Source organism: Pan paniscus, chromosome 14 (genome assembly GCF_029289425.2).
Source record: "Pan paniscus chromosome 14, NHGRI_mPanPan1-v2.0_pri, whole genome shotgun sequence".
Taxonomy (NCBI): domain Eukaryota; kingdom Metazoa; phylum Chordata; class Mammalia; order Primates; family Hominidae; genus Pan; species Pan paniscus.
Window position 1 is genome coordinate 109,753,970 of NC_073263.2, and position 20,405 is coordinate 109,774,374.

The window sequence follows — 20,405 nt, forward strand, 5'->3', positions numbered from 1 at the left end:
TAAAGCAGTCAAATCATTCCCTGTCTTCAGAATTTTCTCTGAGGGATATAGAGGGGAACGACTCACCAGAAGTGGGAGAATGTCCATGGATGGAGAGAAGCAGTGGCTACAGGAAACCCTGAGTGAAACGCAGAGAGAAATTGCTTTCTAGCACTGCGTTGCATCCTTTCATTTCTGCATGTATTTAAATCATAAGAATACACAAACACATCATCTAAAGGATCTCAGTGACTTTCAGTAAGAAGGCCTTCATACAATCCCTATACGAATTCCATTTTTTATGGCAAGGTTACTCCGTATGACTCACCCTAATTGATCTGGAACAAGAACTGACAGAAAAGAATTGGACTGTGTCATTCCTGATGCAAAAGGGTTTACAAACATCCTTCTAAAAGAAGACTTCCACCTGAGAAGGTTGATGGAGGACCTCTTGTCTACGTACCTGTTAGACTGGGGCACGGTCACCTTATTGTGGGAGACATAGGTAAGAAAAATTAGAAAGCAGCTTATTTTGGGGGCCAGGATAATAACAAGTTATTTTTAAAAGGTCTTGGAAACTTGCAGATGCAAAGGGAAAAACAAAAAAAAACAAAAAACAATCCTAATGGTAAAAACAAGTAAGTCTGACTGCGTCATTTTGTAGTAAGACAATGAGGAAATGGGAACTCGTCAGAGGGTAACTGGGTGGTGCCTGTAAAAGTGAAGATGTGCTTCTCCCTCAGCAGGCATTTGCTGGGAAACCCTTGTAGATGTTACAAGCACAGTTGTAGAAAATATCTATTAGAGCACTGTTTGTAACTGAAAAATGTTTCATTCATACTTTGAATGTAAAGAATAAAAGTGAATGAAAAAATGGAAGCATTGCACCGTGCTTTTGATTTACATTTCTCTGATCATTTAGTACAACCACCATGGAAAACAGTGTGGAGATTCCTTAAAGAACTAAAAGTAGAGCTACCATTTGATCCAGCAATCCCACTACTGGGTATCTACCCAGAGGAAAAGAAGTTGTTATATGAAAAACATACTTGCACACACATGTTTATGGCAGCACAATTCACAACTGCAAAAATATAGAACCAGCCCAAATGCCCGTCAATCAATGAGTGGATAAAGAAACTATGATACATATATATGATGGAATACTACTCACCCATAAAAAGGAATGAATTAATGATGTTCGCATCAGCCTGGATGGGATTGGAGACTGTTATTCTAAGTGAAGTAACTCAGGAATGGAAAACCAAACATTGTATGTTCTAACTCACAGTGGGAGCTAAATTACAAAGATGCAAAGACATAGGAATGATATAATGGACTTTAGGGACTCAGGGGAAAGGGTGGGAGGGGGGTGAGGAATAAAAGACTAAAAAATGGGTTCAATGTGTACACTGCTCGGGTGATGGGTGCACCAAAATCTCACAAATCACCACTAAATAACTTAACCATGTAATCAAATACCACCTATTCCCCAAAAACCTGTGGAAATAATTTATTTTTAAATGGAAGCATCCAAAATGTAATTTGTTTCCACATTCTTGTAAGCCTCATTACGTATCCCAGGGACAGTTAATATCGTCATACGAATTCACAGGTGAGGAAATGGAATCACAGAGAGTTTATGTACTTTGCATAAGGAGAGCGAGGGTGAGGCAGGATTTGCAGTCTAGAAGCCTGGGTCTGGAGTTCTCCACTTTGCACTATATCATTTCTGTAAACTTCTTACTTAAGACTGTATGGAAATGTAGAGTGAGACAGAACTAAAGCTCACTACTCTTAGTCCATAGGGGAGTAGTGACTACCCAGGGCTTGGTAAGTGCTCAGTAACGTTTGTTGAAAGATGAATCAATATTTCAATGCTGGGGCAAAGCAGTGAAAAACTGGGGAATGTCCAGGAACCAGCCATCAGGATAAGGCAGGACTAGAATGAATGCAACAGGCCTCACAGGTCCACCAAGTCAATAACAGAAAAACCCAAAGCTCAGGTGGCTCTTGTGTGATCAAGGACCTCTTGTACACCGACCTGTTAGGCTGTGGCACAGTCAACATGGGAGTTGTAGACAAGCTACTTGAGAGTGGTTAATGGTAGCAGTCAGGCATTTGGAGCTGGAGGCAAGGCTGATTCTCCTCAACTAGTATCATATTGAGCGGGGACTTAAAGCTTCAGAAGTGTGAGCAGAAAAGCTGAGACCAGGCTCCTTGGGACAGGCTGTTCATATGCATGATTGAGTTTCAGTGATGAGTCCCAGAAGGAAAAAGTTTATGCATGTTTTCCTTAAAAATATATTCACTTATATTTAGAGAATCCTTCAGATATCTAACCTAAATACGTCTGTAACATTTACTCTCATTCTTTTTATGACATTATTAGTATAATAATATGAATAATTCCCAGTGGACTTACTTCCACACTTCCTTCAAGGATTCTCCATTTTATTTCATAATTGAAGACTGTTAATAAATCACTCTCTAGCTAAGAACAATTCAATGCTAAAACACTTAGCTTATCTGACCTTCACATTAATTATTTTTATGACAGCAGCAGGAACTTTCAGCTGCTTTTCCCCCTTCCTTATGAAGCCATGTGGTCCCAGGCAGACACAGTTCCCTTGCTACACTTAAAGGTGGGCTTCTCAGACCTGAGCATATCTTAAAAGCTTTCCCTTGACTGTGCCAATCCAAACTCCAAGTTTCCTCAGCAGATTTAAGGGGCTTTAAATCTACTTGAGCATGAGTGTTATGAGAAGACTTTGAAATTCTTACAAAAACTGAAAGTGAAATGAGGAAGACAGATTGAGCAATCCAATCGGAGGGTAAATGCCAGCAAACCTACTGTACAGTAGGGGTAGAGATGCAGAAAGGCAGAAAGGAGAAAATTCAGGATAACTCTCCTGAGGGGTGAGCCAAGCCCTGCCATGTAGTGCACGCAGGACATCAACAAACACAGATAACAGGAAATGATCCATTCCCTGTGGTCACTTATTCTAAAGGCCCCAACCTTCAAAGCTCAAGTAGTGATATGGATGACTCCACAGAAAGGGAGCAGTCACGCCTTACTTCTTGCCTTAAGAAAAGAGAAGAAATGAAACTGAAGGAGTGTGTTTCCATCCTCCCACGGAAGGAAAGCCCCTCTGTCCGATCCTCCAAAGACGGAAAGCTGCTGGCTGCAACCTTGCTGCTGGCACTGCTGTCTTGCTGCCTCACGGTGGTGTCTTTCTACCAGGTGGCCGCCCTGCAAGGGGACCTGGCCAGCCTCCGGGCAGAGCTGCAGGGCCACCACGCGGAGAAGCTGCCAGCAGGAGCAGGAGCCCCCAAGGCCGGCCTGGAGGAAGCTCCAGCTGTCACCGCGGGACTGAAAGTGAGTTTGCAGCAGCTGCAAGACGCAGGCAAGATCCTGCCTACACTGCTGCCTCTCCCTCGCCTCAGCTGTCTTTCTAATAACTTGAAGTTTTTCTGTTCATAGATCTTTGAACCACCAGCTCCAGGAGAAGGCAACTCCAGTCAGAGCAGCAGAAATAAGCGTGCCGTTCAGGGTCCAGAAGAAACAGGTATGTTTTGGGCACAGACACTTTTAGGAGTCAGGGATTAGAGAATAACATCCAGTCTGGGGGAGCTGGAGGTGAGTATCCCCTCTATGAACCTATTAAATAGAGACTATGAAATTTGCCATCCAAAGCAGACATTGCTTTAGAGCAAAGCCCCAGCGCTGGCAAATGTAACAGGCTGCATGGGTGTGCTTTTTCCTCCAATGAGCAGATCGTGTGACTGGAAGCATTTCTCTGTGCATGTGTAAGTATTTATCTGTGCATTAAGCATAGAGAAGATAAAAGGGCCATATGTGTTTCCTCAGGTAGATAATGCCCTCCCATGTGAGAAGCATTATTCATCACTCCAGAAAAATTAAAAAAAGCATTACATGTTAGAATTAGACTTTGCTTACTACCTGGGTCATAGAAAGTTAAAGACATCTGTTTTCTGAATGTACATTACATGTTGTGAAACCAGGTGAAGGTTGTAATGAAAGGCCCTGTATGTTGTACTTTAATTTTGTTTATTTGTTAAAAAGGTTATTTTACACACACACACACACACACACACACAGAGATTTTAAAGCTTTTCTTTAAGGTACGCTTTTCCAGGGGATCCATGCATTTATCATCTTCTTATAATCGTCCTTTACTGATTTCTGACTTTCTTCATGTTCTGCTCATTCCACGGAACTTTACAGAGTTGGTGGGGCCTACCAAAATGATCGATTCTAGTTCTTTCATTTGAAGGTGAAAAAAAGAATCTTTGTATACATTTATTAAAGTTATAATATAACAAATTCTTAATATTATTGTCCTTTTATTAAATATATTGAAAGAATATTTTTTGAGCACCTGGAACGTATCGTACAGCTGTAGACCAGAACAGGCATTTTCAAACATACTGTTTCGTTTAACCTTTGCCGTGACTCTATGAAGTCCACAGAATACATGCAATAATTTATGTATATTTTCACTTCTGAAGAGAATTGCATAAGAAACGTAGTGAGAGATAGACCAGGGACCCTTCTATCACACACATACACACACACACACACACACGCATGAGGTACCCTGACTATAAACTTATTTTTTGACTATATGATTTATTCATAAAAAATTGTTTCTTATTTTATAAAACCATAATTTTTGGTATCTGGTTATTGTATCTTTATACTAGTTATCAGGAATAACTGGGCTTAAACATTTTTAAATTAGGAAACATGCACATTTTTATTATTTTAACACATCAATTATTTTTATCGTCTGCATTTTATAGTCTATATTTCCTACATAATTGAAAATAATACGGAATATATACTATGACATATTTTTTGTTTTGACTTATACAATAAGGATTTTTCCTATTTCTAAGTATTTTTCATATATCTGTATTAATTTATCTAACAATTGTTTTAAATGGTTATTTCCATTCTCTTTGCTATAATACAACATGCAAAAGTTTTGCACAGAACTCTTTTATTTCTGTGAAATTATATATTCAATATAAAATTCATATAGTGGGATATCTGAGCTAGGGAGAAGAAACATCTTCATCACCCTTGCTTCCGACTGCCATATTGTTTTCAAAATGAGTTATACTTGCAATCAAAAATGTGGTGTACCAGTTCTCCACATTCTTGCTTGCATGTTATTTTTAAAGTGTATTTTGACTAGTTTAGTAGTTGTAAAACAATATCTCACGTTTATTTTGATGTGTTGCTTGTTTGCTAATATGAATAAACTTTCTGCATATTTTGAGTATTTATAATTTTATCTTTTGCTAATTTTTATTTATAACTGTCTCCACTTGTCTGTCCCATGTTTTTATAATTTTGGATAAGCTCTTCCTAATTAGACATATTGATTATTGATCAAAATTTTGATGTAAATATTTTAACAGTTTTGCTTCTTTTTTTACTTGAACATTTTGCATTTCTCTATAGTAAAGTGATAATCTTTAAAAAAATTTCCCTAATATTAAAGCTAAAAATACATTTGTTCATGTTTTCTTAAGTAGTTGACTCCCTGCCACTTTGACTTTTTCATAGTTGAGTGTTTTGTTTTAACTCATTAGTCCTTCTGTTGTTTATTTTGATGAATCATCTCAAATTGGCTTTAACTTCCCCCTCTCTCTTTTTTCCTTTCTAACTGGTATCTCAACCAAATGTATTAAATAGTTCTTTTTAACTCCTTGGTGTTGAAAAGCTTACTGTGTTTTATTAAGTTCCTCATAAGAGTTGAATCTATTTGAGACTCTTTTTTTAACTGATTGTTCTATTTATATGCTTTAAAGAATATTTTTAAGGTAATTTGTATTATAAGAGGCTTCAATAACTAGTAGGGTCAGGATCCTTCAATCTCCTTAACCTTCACTGCTAATATCCCCCTGTTTCTAAATATTAGTTTTAAAAATAAACTTTAACTTTACAATTAAAAAAAAAGATGTAGACTCATTTCAGCAGATTTAAGAAGAAAAGAATAAGAGAGTAGGAAAGAAATAACTTCTTGGGTCACATTTTCCCAAAATTCTCCTATTAATACTTTTATGTATTTGTGTTTTAATGGCATCCAGGAATAGTATACTGATGAGAATCTTTCACCAAATAATTTGCAATTTGTAGATTCTAACAAAGTGAAAAAAAATTTGCCCAGATTTCCACAGCCCAGAAGTAGCTACTATTATTATTTCATGGTTTGCCCTAGACTTTTTAATAAACCTTAATACAGTGTGCATATAGGTATATATTGCACACAGTTGAGCCTTGAACAACACAAGTTTTAACAGCATGGATACACTTACAGGTGGATTTTTTTTTTCAATAAACCTATTGGAAAATTATCTGTAGATTTGTGATAATTTGAAAAAACTCATGGAAGAACTGTGTATCCTTGAAATGTTGAAAATATTAAGATTAATTAGCCATGTCATGAATGTATAAAATATATGTAGATACTGGTCTATTTTCTTATTACTATCATAAAATATACACAAAAGTTAAAAATTCTCAAAACATATGCATACAAACAGACTGCACATAGCACCCTTTGTAGTCTAGAGAAATGGAAACAAACATAAACATGCAGTATTAAGTCATCACTGCATAAAATTAACTGTGGTACATACTGTACTACTGTAATAATTTCATAGCCACCTCCTGTTGCTACTGCAGTGAGCTCAAGTGCTGTGAGTATCTGCTTAAAACACCATGTGATGCTAATCATCTCTGCATGAGCCAGTTGTATCTCCAATCAGTTGGATATTGCAGTAAAAATGATTTCTCATGATTTGTGTGTATTTTTCTTCTTGTGTAATGCAATATCATAAACCTTGAATAACACCATGAGACCTATAGAAAATGCGATAGTGATGCTGGAAATGCTCCCAGGAAGCAAAGAAGAGTCATGACATTATAGTTGACCCTTGAACAACACAGGTTTGAACCGCGAGGGTCCCCTTGTATGTGGATTTTCTTCCACTTTCCACCCTTGAGATAGCAAGACCAACGCCTCCTTTCCCTCCTCCCCCTTAGCTTACTCAATGTGAAGAATGAAGAACTCTATAATGATCCACTTCCACTTAATGAATAGTAAATGCATTTTCTCTTCCTTATGATTTTTTAAAATAACATTTTCTTTTCTCTAGCTTATTTTATTGTAAGAATATACTACAAAATACATATAATTTATGAAATGCGTATTGATTGAGTTTTTGTTATCAGAAAGGCTTCTGGTCAACAGTGGGCTGTTAGTAATTAAGATTTGGGAGTCAAAAGTTAAGCACAAATTTTTGACTGCATGGGATCAGTGACCCTAATTCCTGTGTTGTTCAAGGATCAACTGTATTTGTTCATATACATATATGAACAAATACATATATTTATACAAATATATGTACAAATATATACACATACAAATATATATATACATATATAGTGTGCATATGTGTTATGTGTATATATTCAAATAGGACATAGTATACACACTCATAACTTTCATAAATCCAAGGTGGAAGATTTGAAGATAAGAATCTTAATGACATCATGTCTACTATTCCTTGTTAATAAAAGTAGGAAATTCATTTGAATGTTGTTCTAGATACTATTCTTTGGTGGAGGGAAAGTTTATTTTATTTAGCATACTCCAAAATTAATGTTTATATTCCCAAAAAATTTGTCTGTAACTCAAGGACGTTTTTTAGTAGGAATTTTTTGGCATTGAGAAAATTCTATGCAGCTTTCTTTGATTTTTGTTTTCATTCAAGTTCTGATTTATTTTCAGTAGGACTCAAAACCTTAAGTTGTCCTTTTTACTTTTAAAGTGTTTATTTATGTTCATATTTATTAATTGTCTACATGTTTTAGAACCAAGTATTTTTATTGGAACTTCACACAAACTGTAGAAGAAGGGAGGGGAATTACCATCAGCCAACATGTCCCAATGATACTCTCTTCCAGGCATCCCATGGGTAAACAGTGGTTTTACTTAATGTTTTAATTTTAGAATTTAGTACTTTGGCTTTAGTTTTGTTTTTCTTAATTACTTTGTGTTTCAAACCAAAATCTCATTAAGCTTAATGTATTTCATAATATCATTTTTGATTGTAGTATAATAAACAGAAATGTGGGGAAATCCAGGATTAAAAAATTGCCAAATAGCTCATATTAGCCAAAAATTCACTTTTAAGCCCGTAACTGTGTTTGGAGATATTCCCAATTTAAAAATTAACTAAAACAATATGGCTTTGAAAATATTACATAATAAAATTTATTTACAAATGGAATCATGAAGATCCACATTTTGAACATCACTTAACTATAATTTTATTAATTTTAAGAACCTAAAGATAAATGTCTTTAGAGTCTATCAAGAAAGTGAATTCTTTCAAATGGGTTATCACTGACCTAAAAAGGTTCATTGTTAAAATTAGGTAACCGTTGTATTTTCTTTCCTGTTAATTAATAACTATTAGAAATTTATGTGTTTTAGGTTACAGAAAGACAAAATTATTTTTATTGATAATGTTTATTATAATTGTCTCAATTATAATAATAACATAATGGTAAAAATATGGACAATTCAAAGTAATGTAAAGCAAGAATAGAAAAAATTGTCCGTATTTCACCTTCCAAATAATTATCATGAGATTTTTGGTCAATCTACTTTAAGGTATATTTTTCTTCATTTTTAAGTGAGCTTGGGATTGTTTAAGAATTACACACAGCTTGCAAAGAATACAGTGTGTTGGCATGTACCCCTATCCAGCTTCCCTAATCCTAACATCTTATATGACCATGGTATTTCATTACAAAAAGGAAACCAACATTAAGACTTAACTATTAGCTAAATTCTAGACTTAATTTGAATTTCACGAGTTTTTCTACTAATGATTTTATGTTCTAGGATCCATCAGGATATCACATTGTATTTAACATTTTTTAAATTAAAATTTTGAATGTAGCATATATAAACACCAAATATTATACCTTAAATTTTCTATCGGATAAACCTTTATAATTGCTAAAAGTAAAGATATCAATACTATTTTTGAGTCTTCTTTTTTGAAATCCAAAGTCCAACTCCTTTTCAAGGAAAGATGAGATGTTTGACAAGTCTGTAACGTCCAGTCTTTGCCCGGTTGGCATTTCTGGCTTAGCTGTGAGTTCCAGGCTGTAACATGAGTGTTGGAAGCGTGCAATGTAGAACTTGACCATCCAGCCCTTATCAAAATTAGGCTGACTTGAGCCTCTTACCCAGCAAGGGTGTGTTCCTTCGTGGAACAGAACCAGCTGGCTGCTGCTTAGGCGATCTTTGACCAGAGCTTTCCCTGAGAGTTATTTTTTCTTTCCCCCTGCTTCAATAGTGAGACTTTTCTTCAGTGTTGCAAGAACTGGCTTCTGTTCAACTTCTGGAAAAGCATTTAAAATTGAAAACGTTGACCTTCCAATCAAATCTTTGACCTGTTCTTGTTAAGCTTGAGATTTTGGGAAACGGAAGAGCTAGGAAACAAATCAGTCAACACAGCCAAATGTGATATTGTGTCTCTTTTACACAATCTTACATTATCGTGAGTTGAAGAGAAACAGAGAAATGATAGTATATATAGTTAATTAGCAAATTAAAATACAAAAAAATGGTAAATATGTTGAAAAAGTGAAAAGGTTAGGGCAGGCGAATGAGTATCAGGAATGTGAAGGGTGAGGAAGGGAAAGAAATGCGTTTTCATTTTGAATGGAGAGGCCAGGTTCATTAAGCCCTTTTATCTTTTCTTGAAAGCTCAATAATTCTTTATACTTCTGACTTTTTTTTTTAACATTGCAGGCATGGGTAGGTGATTTTTAAAATAAATTCAAAATGTTTATACCTGTGTTGTTTTTATTAGTAATTCCATGTGAATGGAAAATGTTAGTTTTAATGCTTATTCTTTTTATAGATCAATTCCTACTTAAAAGAACTGCATTGAGCAGCTGCATTTTTGTTGTGGTGATATTTTTTTTTTTAAAGACATTCCCATTTCTGAAGAGTTAGAGAAACAGAAGGTTTCTCTTCAAATAGATTTATCACCCACTGTTTCTGCAAATATCTGAGGTAGGCACTCCATAATATACAGAGAAGAGGAGAGCGAAGCTAACAATTATTAGGCGTGTTTCATGTGCAAACACTGTGTTGGGCTCTGGGAATGTATATCATTTACTTTCTCAGCAACTCTGTTAGTTGGGCATTATTGTTTTCATTTTAGATGAGAAAGCTGAAACCCAGAGAATCAATTGCCTCTCTCAGCAAGCTAATTATTTAATAGTTGGAGAACTTAAGCCAAATTGATGCAAAATTTAAAAGAACAATAAAACAGATAAGTTATTTACAATTCATAAAACACATCTAAATGATGACTTCAATCTATTTTCGCAGCAGTATGAAATGGATATTGCTATTCCCATTGTTACAGGACCCAACACTTACCTAAAGTTAACCTTTGGGTCGGGGGTTTCTGTACTATATTCCCTTCTGTGGTCGCCAGAGAAATGTTACAGGAAAGGAGTCCCGATCCAGACCCCCGGAGAGGGTTCTTGGATCTGACGCCAGAAAAAATTCGGGGCGAATCCACAGGGTAAAGTGAACGCAAGTTTATTAGGGAAGTAAAGGAGTAAAAGAATGCGGAAACCATAGACAGAGCAGCCCTCAGGGCTGCTAGTTGCCCATTTTTATGGCTATTTCTTGATGATATGCTAAACAAGGGGTGGATCATTCATGCCTCCCCTTTTTAGACCATATAGTGTAACTTCCTGACATTGCCATGGCATCATGACGCTGGCGGGAGTGTAGCAGTGAGAACCACCAGAGGTCACTCCTCGCCATCTTGGTTTTGGTGGGTTTTGGCTGGCTTCTTTACTGCAGTCTGTTTTGTCAGCAACGCCTTTGTGACCTGTATTTTGTGCTGATCTCCTATCCCATCCTGTGACTTAGAATGCCTTAACCATCTGGGAATACAGCCCAGTAGGTCTCAGTTATTTTACCCAGCTCCTATCCAAGATAGAGTTTCTCTGGTTCACCTGCCTCTGACATCATTATACAGATTTAAAATGCTTCAGAATTAAGTGTCAAACTCATGGTTTGACAATTAATTGATAGGAGAGGTAAGGTTTGAATTCATTATCTATTGATTATAAATTCTGATTTTTTTCAATGATAATAGCTGTACATGCTGAATTTTCAAGTGTGCCACCAGATTTGAGAAAAAATATTGGGTCTGACAAGGCCCAGGGTATTACGATTATTGCCAGTGAGAGAGACATCAAGTTAAGGAATCAGAGAATGTTGTTAGTGGTAGAGATCACAGACTGCGAGATTATCTAGACAGTGGCCAAGAAAGCTGAAGTGGGTTTGAAGATGGAGCAGACTTGGGTAAGAGGACAGAATAACTGAGGTTATGAGGACAAGGTAGAAATAGGAAACAGAAATAATTCAAGAAAAGGCCTTGTTTTAGTAGGCATAGAGGCTTATCCCATACAAACCTCTTTATATTATCCCTTTCCTCTTCTAAATTTGTAAATTTTTGCAAGTGCTGATCCGTTGAAGTGTTTTTGCAAATGCAAGCTTTCTTCCTACCCCCTCCTCTCCTCCTCCTCTGCTCCTGTCCTCTTCTTCTTCCTCCTCCTCCCCTTTTCCTCTTCCTCCTCTTCCTCCTCCTCCCCTCCTCTCCTCCTCCTCTGCTCTGCTCCTCCTCTTCCTCCTCCTCTTCCTCCTCTCCCCTCCTTTCCTCCTCCTCTTCCTCCTCCTCCCCTTCTCTTCTTCCTCCTCCTCCACTTCTCTCCCTCCTCCTTCTCCTCTCCCTCCTCCTCCCCTCCTCTCCCTCCTCCTCCCCTTCTCTTCCTCCTCCTCCTCTTCCTTCTCCTCCTTCTCTTCCTTCTCCTCCTCTTCCTCCTCCTCCCCTTCTCTTCCTCCTCCTCCCCTTATCTGCCTCCTCCTCCTCTTCTTTCTCCTCCTCCTCTTCCTCCTCCTCCTCCTCCTCTCCTCCTCGCCTTCCTCCTCTCCTCCTCCCCTTCCTCCTCCTCCCCTTCTCTTCCTCCTCCTCCCCTTCTCTTCCTCCTCCTCCCCTTCTCTTCCTCCTCCTCCCCTTCTCTTCCTCCTCCTCCCCTTCCTCCTCCTCCCCTTCCTCCTCCTCCGCTTCTCTTTCTCCTCCTCCTCCCCTCCTCTCCTCCTCCTCTTCCTCCTCCTCCCCTTCTCTTCCTCCTCCTCCCCTTCCTCCTCCTCGCCTTCCTCCTCCTCCCCTTTCTCCTCCTCCACTTCTCTTTCTCCTCCTCCTCCCCTCCTCTCCTCCTCCTCTTCCTTCTCCTCCTCCTCTTCCTTCTCCTGCTCCTCTTCCTCCTCCTTCTCTTCCTCCTCTCCTCCTCCCCTTCCTCCTCCTCCCCTTCTCTTCCTCCTCCTCCCCTTCTCTTCTCCTCTTCCCCTTCTCTTCCTCCTCCTCCCCTTCTCTTCTCCTCTTCCCCTTCTCTTCCTACTCCTCCCCTCCTCTGCTTCTCCTCTTATTCCTCCTCCCCTTCCTCCTCCCTTTCTCTTCCTCCTCCTCCCCTTCTCTTCCTCCTCCTCCCCTCCCTCCTCCTCTGCTTCTCTTTCTCCTCCTCCTCCCCTCCTCTCCTCCTCTGCTTCCTCCTCCTCCCCTTCTCTTCCTCCTCCTCCTCCCCTCCTCTCCTCCTCCCCTCCTCTCCTCCTCCCCTTCTCTTCCTCCTCCTCCCTTTCCTCCTCCTCCACTTCTCTTTCTCCTCCTCCTCTCCTCCTCTCCTCCTCTCCTCCTTTCCTCCTCCTCTTCCTCCTCCTCCCCTTCTCTTCCTCCTCCTCCTCCTCCTGATCAGGTTATTTGAGACAGGGAAGGGTAAGAGAAAAGGGAATAACTGCGCTGTGGCAGCTCCTGACAGCAGCTCTGAAGTCTCACTTTCAGGCCTTTTTCTCTTCTATCTGCCCCACTGGAGCCTCTGGAAATTACAAAATAAGACATTTTAGGAAAACGGTGCACAACTACTTACTTTAAAAATATTATAGAGTGCTACACTTCTGTGGATAGAGATTCAAAAATGTATTATTAAGGTTTTCTCTTGAGGAAAATGTTTCCTATATAACTGAGGGTTCAAAGCCTATTATGAGAGAGTCCACAATTCATGGAAATTGTTTTGTTTTATGGAACCCCTTTTCCCTCAAGCAATGACTTGATTTAACACATTTCATAAAGCTGGATTTAGTGACTGGTTTTTAAGAATTGTTTGGAAAAGTTGAGTGCTATTTTTTATGTAAATTGTTTCATATATTATTTCACGGATTTTTTTTAAGTCTGCTGTAAATCAGACACTGAAAATTTGTGAATGGTTGTCCTTAATATCAAGTGATTCACAATCTAGGGAGAAAAAGAGTTACAGAAACAATTGCGTGTATAGTAACATGTATTTCAATAGATGATATGCAAAGTATAGTGGGATCAAATATTTTGCTAGAAGGATTGTAGAAAAAGTTTGTATTTGATTTCAGTACTGAAGGATGAATGGAGTTCCACTGGATAGAAGGTAAAGTATATTTAGTAGGAGGGAACAGCAGACATACAGTCATGGAAGCATGGAAGATGACCTCTCATTCTGAGGTGTGTTTAAGTACAACTGGGTTTGGGTGGGTGACACGCATGAGACTGTGAATGTTGGCTGGGCCGGGGCATGGAGGAACTGTTTTGTATTCCAGGGAGATGCAGTGAGTGAATTGTAAGCATTAGAATGAGAAGAACAAATTTGCACTTAGAAAGATAATTCAGGAGGAAATGCAAATGATGGGCTAGGAATTGTGAAAAAGAGACACAACTTGGTAGGCTAATGGAATTGTCAAGAATGGTGAGGTAGGGAGCCGAATTTAGGCTGCTATGCTCCTCAGCTTCCTTCCTCTCTCTCTGTCCCTCCCAACATCACCCTCTGCATAGATTCATGAGCTGTTAATTTTGTCTGTGATGCTCCTATTGCTCCTCTTTTTTTCTGATTTTAGTTGAAGTGTCACCTCCCAGAGAAGCCTTCCTGATTGGATCAAATGCCCGGCCCGGGCACCAAGAATTAAAGTTGAAACTTTAATTCTGTCCGTGTGATGTTGAGTAATACCCATTTCTTCCACTGGATTGTAAACTCCCTGGGGGCAGGGATGGCGTCTGCTTTTTTTTTTTTTTTTTTTTTTTGCTGTTCTTAGCACATCACCTGACATAAATTAAGTCCTTAGTAAATTTGTTAAAATGAAATGGATGAGAGATGGAATCTAAATTGAAAACAAGTTAAAAATTTAAACCATTCGAACTTGATTATTAGTTGAACTCCAAGATTGAGAAGGAAGAAATCAGGAATGTTTATAAAGTTTGTAGCTTGGGCAACTCAGAGGATAGTTATATATCCACTCAGAGAGAAAATAAGTATGCATGAGAAAGATAAAGCATTATATTTGAGACATGTTGAATCTGGAGTATCACTAAGGCATCCAAATGGAAAGGTCCAAGGGGAAAGTGAAGATTTAATTGCTGATTGGGGAATTCATTAGTAACTTCATACATTCAACTGTTTTTCTATTTTTGGCTTTATCTTCCTTGACATCAGGTTTGTTTACATGTGATATCGTGAAGCTACTGTTCTTCACTGGCAAGCTCCTGATATTCAGTGCGTTCCGAGAATATATTGTTAATAAATTGAAATATTCTAACATAATTCAGTGAAGTCATGGAGAAACACAGATGATGATTCAAGTATAAAATTATCAATTTAAAATTAAAATATTAGATGAATAGTAAACTGAAGCAACATTAAGTGATGATAATGCTTTTTTTTTTTTTTTACTCTTAGTGCCTATGAGGCAATAGAAAAGGCTTGCAATTTTACATCTCCTATATTGCTTTAAGCAAAAACATAGTTAAAATATGAGTGGATATGTGACAATGATCAATTAGTGCTTAAGATTCTGTCTATACAAACACACACACACGCAAGTTACAGAAAATTATCATTTGAGGCCGGGCGTGGTACCTCGGCCTCTAATGCTGAGGTATTTAGAGGTATTAGAGGTATTAGAGGTATTAGAGGTAATTAGAGGTAGCTCACACCTCTAATGCCAGCACTTCAGGAGGCTGAGGTAGGTGGATCACCTGAGGTCAGGAGTTTGAGACCAGCCTGACCAACACAGAGAAACCCTGTCTCTACTAAAAATACAAAATTAGCCAGGTGTGGTGGCGCATGCCTGTAATCCCAGCTACTCAGAAGGCTGGGAGAATCATGTGAACCTGGGAGGCGGAGTTTGCAATGAGCCAAGATTGTGCCATTGCACTCCAGCCTGGGCAACAAGAGTAGAAGTCTGTCTCAAAAAAAAAGAAAAAGAAAGAAAAGAAAATTATCATTTGAAGTATTTGTCATCATTCCATCAGCTGTGGTTTTTTCTATTCTATCAACTCGTTTCCAACACCCGCTTCCAAAAAGCACCCAGCACCCCTTTCTTACTTTCTCAGGAACACTATAGTGCTATTATCTTTCTGAATTCTCCAAAATTAAAAACTATTGGTCACTTCAATTTTTCTTCACAATGTATCTTAGATGCTGCATTTACATAACTGCATTTGAGACCAAACCATCCTCACCCTATGTCTTCTCCCAGTAGATCACTGAGACCTTTGCTGCCACACTCCCTTTACAGGAGCTCGCTTCACACACAGACAGGAACATGATTTTCCTCAAGTACAAGGTCTGTCAGGCAGACCCCTCCCAAGATTGAGAACTCTACTTATAAGAATTTCTAGTAGGCCAATATGTACTTCTCAATCTAGTTTTCTCAAAATTCAAAGTTCTCAACTTTTATTACTTTTTAAAGTAAGCAACCAAAGCAAACTGCTTATTGTTGGTCAAATAACACCTTATAAACTAGCTTCCCTCCTCTAAATTGACATATTTTAATTTCAGTGAAAATGTTAATTCAATACCATGCTTTCCCCATTTTCTTCATAAGTCTTTGTCAAATATTAGGTCAATATTGAGATCTTTAAGTGTTTTTTTTTTCTAGTTAACATTTTTCTGCCACTGATTATTTATTCAAAGCTAGTTCAAGAAAAATTAAACAGCTACATTTGTCACAACTTACGTTTACCAAATGATAAGTTTTGCAGAAATGAAAGTGAGGCATTGCCGTCCAAGATCCTCCTTCTTTAAAAACATATGGTGCAATAAATAAGATGACAGGAAAAAAAACACACAAAGAGATAAGGGAAGATGCAGGACGTACATCTCATCTGGAGGAGGCTTCTTGAATGAGATGAGTGAGAAGCACTATGAAGAATCTGTGGGTGCAGGTGATATGGATGGGATAATCGTAATGGGAATGCTCTGTGTGTAATGTTTTTCATGGGAGACACATATAATCTGCAGTAATTGCATTATTTATGGTAGTTCATATTACATTTAGCTTTGTTGAAATAATGAATAATAAACCAGTTTCAAGTTTTAATGGATTCAGTTCCAGTACAGAAAATAGTATAACAGATATTACCAATTCTCTAAACTTTCAAATCACTTTTTCTGATTAAATGGTATTTAGACATTATACTTCGAAAGGTGGCCTTTCAAACTGTAAAAATGTTTCCCATATGGTTAGTATTTAAATTACACTCTAATTGTGAAGTATTGAATTTTATTGTGTTAAATATTGATCAATAGCAAATTATTTTTGTCCTTAAATTCTTATTTTGGTAATTTTATTTTGTAAACATTTTGTGATCATTGTAATATTTTGTTTTTAGAAATGTTTTATGTGAAGTTTATTATGATGAGTAAATTCTCTTATGCTGTAAAACGGCATTTTATAAGATTATGTATTTTACACATTATTACATCATAATCCCCAGAAATGTATATTCAGAAATGTGTCTCCATAGGCTCAGAAAGGTTTTAATGTATATTATTGCCTTGCTTAGTTAAAAGAAAAAACAATAACAAACATAAAAAAACCATTCTTAACCTCTTGTGTAATTCCTTTCAATTGTAGTAGAGGGAGAGATGTGTGAAAGGCATTTGAGAACCAAACAATAATCAATTAATATGATAATTACTATCAAATTGTGTTTCTTATATTAAACTACGCATTTGCAAAACTCTTGTGGTTAGATATCTGTGTTACTGGAAGATATTAAAAATAATATTGCCATTTTTGCTCCTCTCTTTGTGAGGCAAATCTTTAGCTGAGCACTAATCTCCAGCCTAAGACCAGATCTATGTTGAATGAGAAAGAAAGTCTTAAAAGGCTGACTAGGAGATAAGTTGAAATAGCTGAAATAGTTGAAATTCGATAATAGCTATCAAATTTCCTAAAGCGAATTGCCTTGGAAAAGCCGAGTAACTTTGTCTGGAACAAGGACAATTGTTCATTCTGCATACATTCTGCATCCCTAGGCAATTTCACCATTGTGCAAACATCAGAGCATACTTACACAACTTCAGTGGCTGTAATTTAAACCTCATTATTGAAACGTCAATTTTATATCTTATTTTCTCTTCTGAAGAACAGTTCTTGAAAGAAACTTTTCTCTTTAAAGCATATTTTCTGCTAAATGTTAGATTTCTGCTACTACATGAGAGAATAGACCACTGTTTTTCAATGTGCAGGTTGTGACTAAGTTTTAATTGGGCTGTGGAGACTAAAATGGAGACATATTCATGGTGTCAAGTCATTACTTATTAGGTAAACTTCTCTCTGACTACATAGAACATCTAAATCTGCCTTAGTTCATTCAAGGCTGTTATAACAAAATACCATAGGCTGAGTGGCTTGTAAACAACAGAGACTTATTTCTCCCAGTTCAGGGGGCCGGAAGTCCAAGACCAAGATGCCTAAAGATTTCGGTATCTGATGAGGACTTGCTTCCTGGCTTGTAGATGATGCCTCCTCACTGGGTTCTCACGTGGGGAAAATAGGGCAAGCTAGCCCTCTGGGATCTCTTTTATAAGGATACTAATTCCATTCATGAGTGCTCTGCCCTCATGGCATAATCACCTCCCCAAAGCCTTCCTAATAGCATCACCTCAGCAGTTAGGTTTCAACATAGGAATTTGGGGGCAACACAGACATTCAGACCATAGCCGTCTCCTACTGAAGTTTTTGGGAAACAGAGAAAGGGTGACTTGAAATAGGAAGTCATGGCCGGGCGCGGTGGCTCGCGTCTGTAATCCCAGCCCTTTGGGAGGCGAGGCGGGCGGATCACGAGGTCAGGAGATCGAGACCATCCTGGCTAACACGATGAAAGCCCGTCTCTACTAAAAATACAAAGAATTAGCCAGGCATGGTGGCGGGCACCTGTAGTCCCAGCTACTCGGGAGGCTGAGGCAGGAGAATGGCGTGAACCCGGGAGGCGGAGCTTGCAGTGAGCCGAGATCGCGCCACTGCAGTCCAGCCTGGGCGACAGAGCAAGACTCCACTTCAAAAAAAAAAATAAATAAATAAAATAAAATAAAAAAATAAATAAAAAATAAAAAAAGACAAAAGAAATAGGAAGTCATACATTCTGTATTTCTTTAGCCTTTATCAGCTGCAGTTGGGCGGCATGTTTCCACGGTGTCCTTCCATGATGTTTTCTAAGTTACTTGCCTTGATATTATTAAGAACAATAATGCTAACACCACTACTGATACAAATAGTCAAGATTTATTTATTTTGCAGGTGTTATGCACTGAGCATAGCGCAAAGTGCTTCCCATGCATTGTGTCATTTACTCTTTACAACATACGTATAACAAAGGAAAGATGCAAAGTTTAAAAATCTGACTTTGACTTTCATCAACATCCTCCCTTGTTTTTGGTGTGGAGGAAAGATGAGAGCTTTGTATGCGCTGATTGACCCTAGTGCCACTCAGAAACCTGTCAGGGTGCCTTGTGAATGATAATTACTTAAGAAGGATTCGTTGGAAAAATAAAAACTCTTTTAAAATAGGTTGAATGTGGCTACTACTGTACTACTATAGAGACTGTACGCTTGGGGCTTTAGCTGCCCCGGAAGCTTTGTTATTCCTTTCTTTCATGCTGTCCTCATTCACTACCATTCTTCCTGTTAGGATGCTTTTCCATACTTCCAGCAAAACAGAGTCTGCCATAGTGACTAACGAATCATGTTTTTCCTGGGGCACAGGCATGGCTACCTTTCTTGTATAAGATTAATAAAAGAATCCTCAGAGTGGACCCAAATGCTCTGCTCCTATCAAAATATCTGAAAATTGACATAAAAATGTGTTAGAAAAGCTTTATAGTTATAAAGGAATTATAGTTTTTAACAATATATTTTCATCTTTAAATACCAAGGGGAATTTCTTAACAGATTTTCTTATGTGACCACATCTTTTAATAGTATGTATTTATACAAACTCAAACTTATTTAGCTACTGCTATGTTATTTCAAGTTTTAAATACATTCATGTGTTGCTTAATAACAGGGATACAGTCTCAGGGATACATTCTGCATCCCTGGGCAATTTCATCATTGTGCAAACATCAGAGCATACTTACCCAAACCTAGGTGGTGTAGCCTTCTACACAACTAGGCTCTGCAGTACAGACCATTGCTCCTAGGCTACCAACTTGTACAGCATGTTACTGTATTGAATATTGTAGGCAATTGTATAATAATGCAATGGTAAGTATTTGTGTATCTAAACATAGAAAAGGTACAGTAAAAACTTGGTATTATAAATAATCCTATGGAACCACCATCAGATATGCAGTTTCTCACTGACCTAAATATTATGCAGTGTATGACTGTATTAGAAATTTTTCAGCTAATCTCCATACAATCACCAACTAATCACAGTAGAAGTTCCCTACTGTGTCAAGTTCATAAAATGTATACATTGAGAAGCATCTTTATAAAGTATTACTTTAACTCTGAGTAAAATATTTGGTAGATAAAAAACTACACTAATATTTTCTTAATCTAAAACATGCAAGCTTAGATTTATGTTTCGTATTTTTCACAGACATTTACTGCTTTATTGTATCGTCGCTACAGATCCAGCAGGTGTACTTAATTTGCTTTTGCCTAAAGGCATTTCTCCTTATTTAACACAATGTTATTTAGTTTCTTAAATATTGACTGGAATATTCTACATGTAATATGTGATGTGAATTGATGTTTTCAAGAAGCTTTACTGACTATATGCACTCGCATGGAAGTCTTCCATTTTATTTGTAAAAGATGTTCTATCTCTCTTTCTCTCTTTGGTCCAATATATTTCACCAAAAGCTTGACTTTGGATCCAGAGTGAAACAGGTGGGGTTGAAATTCTGGTCCCATCACTTTCTGTCTCTGATTCCTGAACAAGCTGTTTGCACTTTCCAAGCCTTAGTT

The 20,405-nt window shown here is 37.6% G+C and overlaps 1 protein-coding gene across 2 annotated transcripts in view; it reads left to right on the forward strand.

Moving 5' to 3' along the window:
- Positions 1-1,458: 1,458 nt before the first annotated feature.
- The window catches only part of TNFSF13B (TNF superfamily member 13b), a 41,114-nt gene continuing 22,167 nt past the window's right edge, over positions 1,459-20,405 (forward strand). Inside the window, exons 1-2 of one of the 2 annotated variants that reach the window (XM_003832080.6) lie at positions 1,459-3,358; positions 3,464-3,548. In XM_003832080.6, coding sequence (XP_003832128.1) covers positions 3,020-3,358; positions 3,464-3,548 — 424 coding nt within the window. In that variant the 5' untranslated portion in view covers positions 1,459-3,019. The remainder of the gene's footprint in view (positions 3,359-3,463; positions 3,549-20,405) is intronic. The other variant, XM_003832081.7, reaches the window with a different exon arrangement.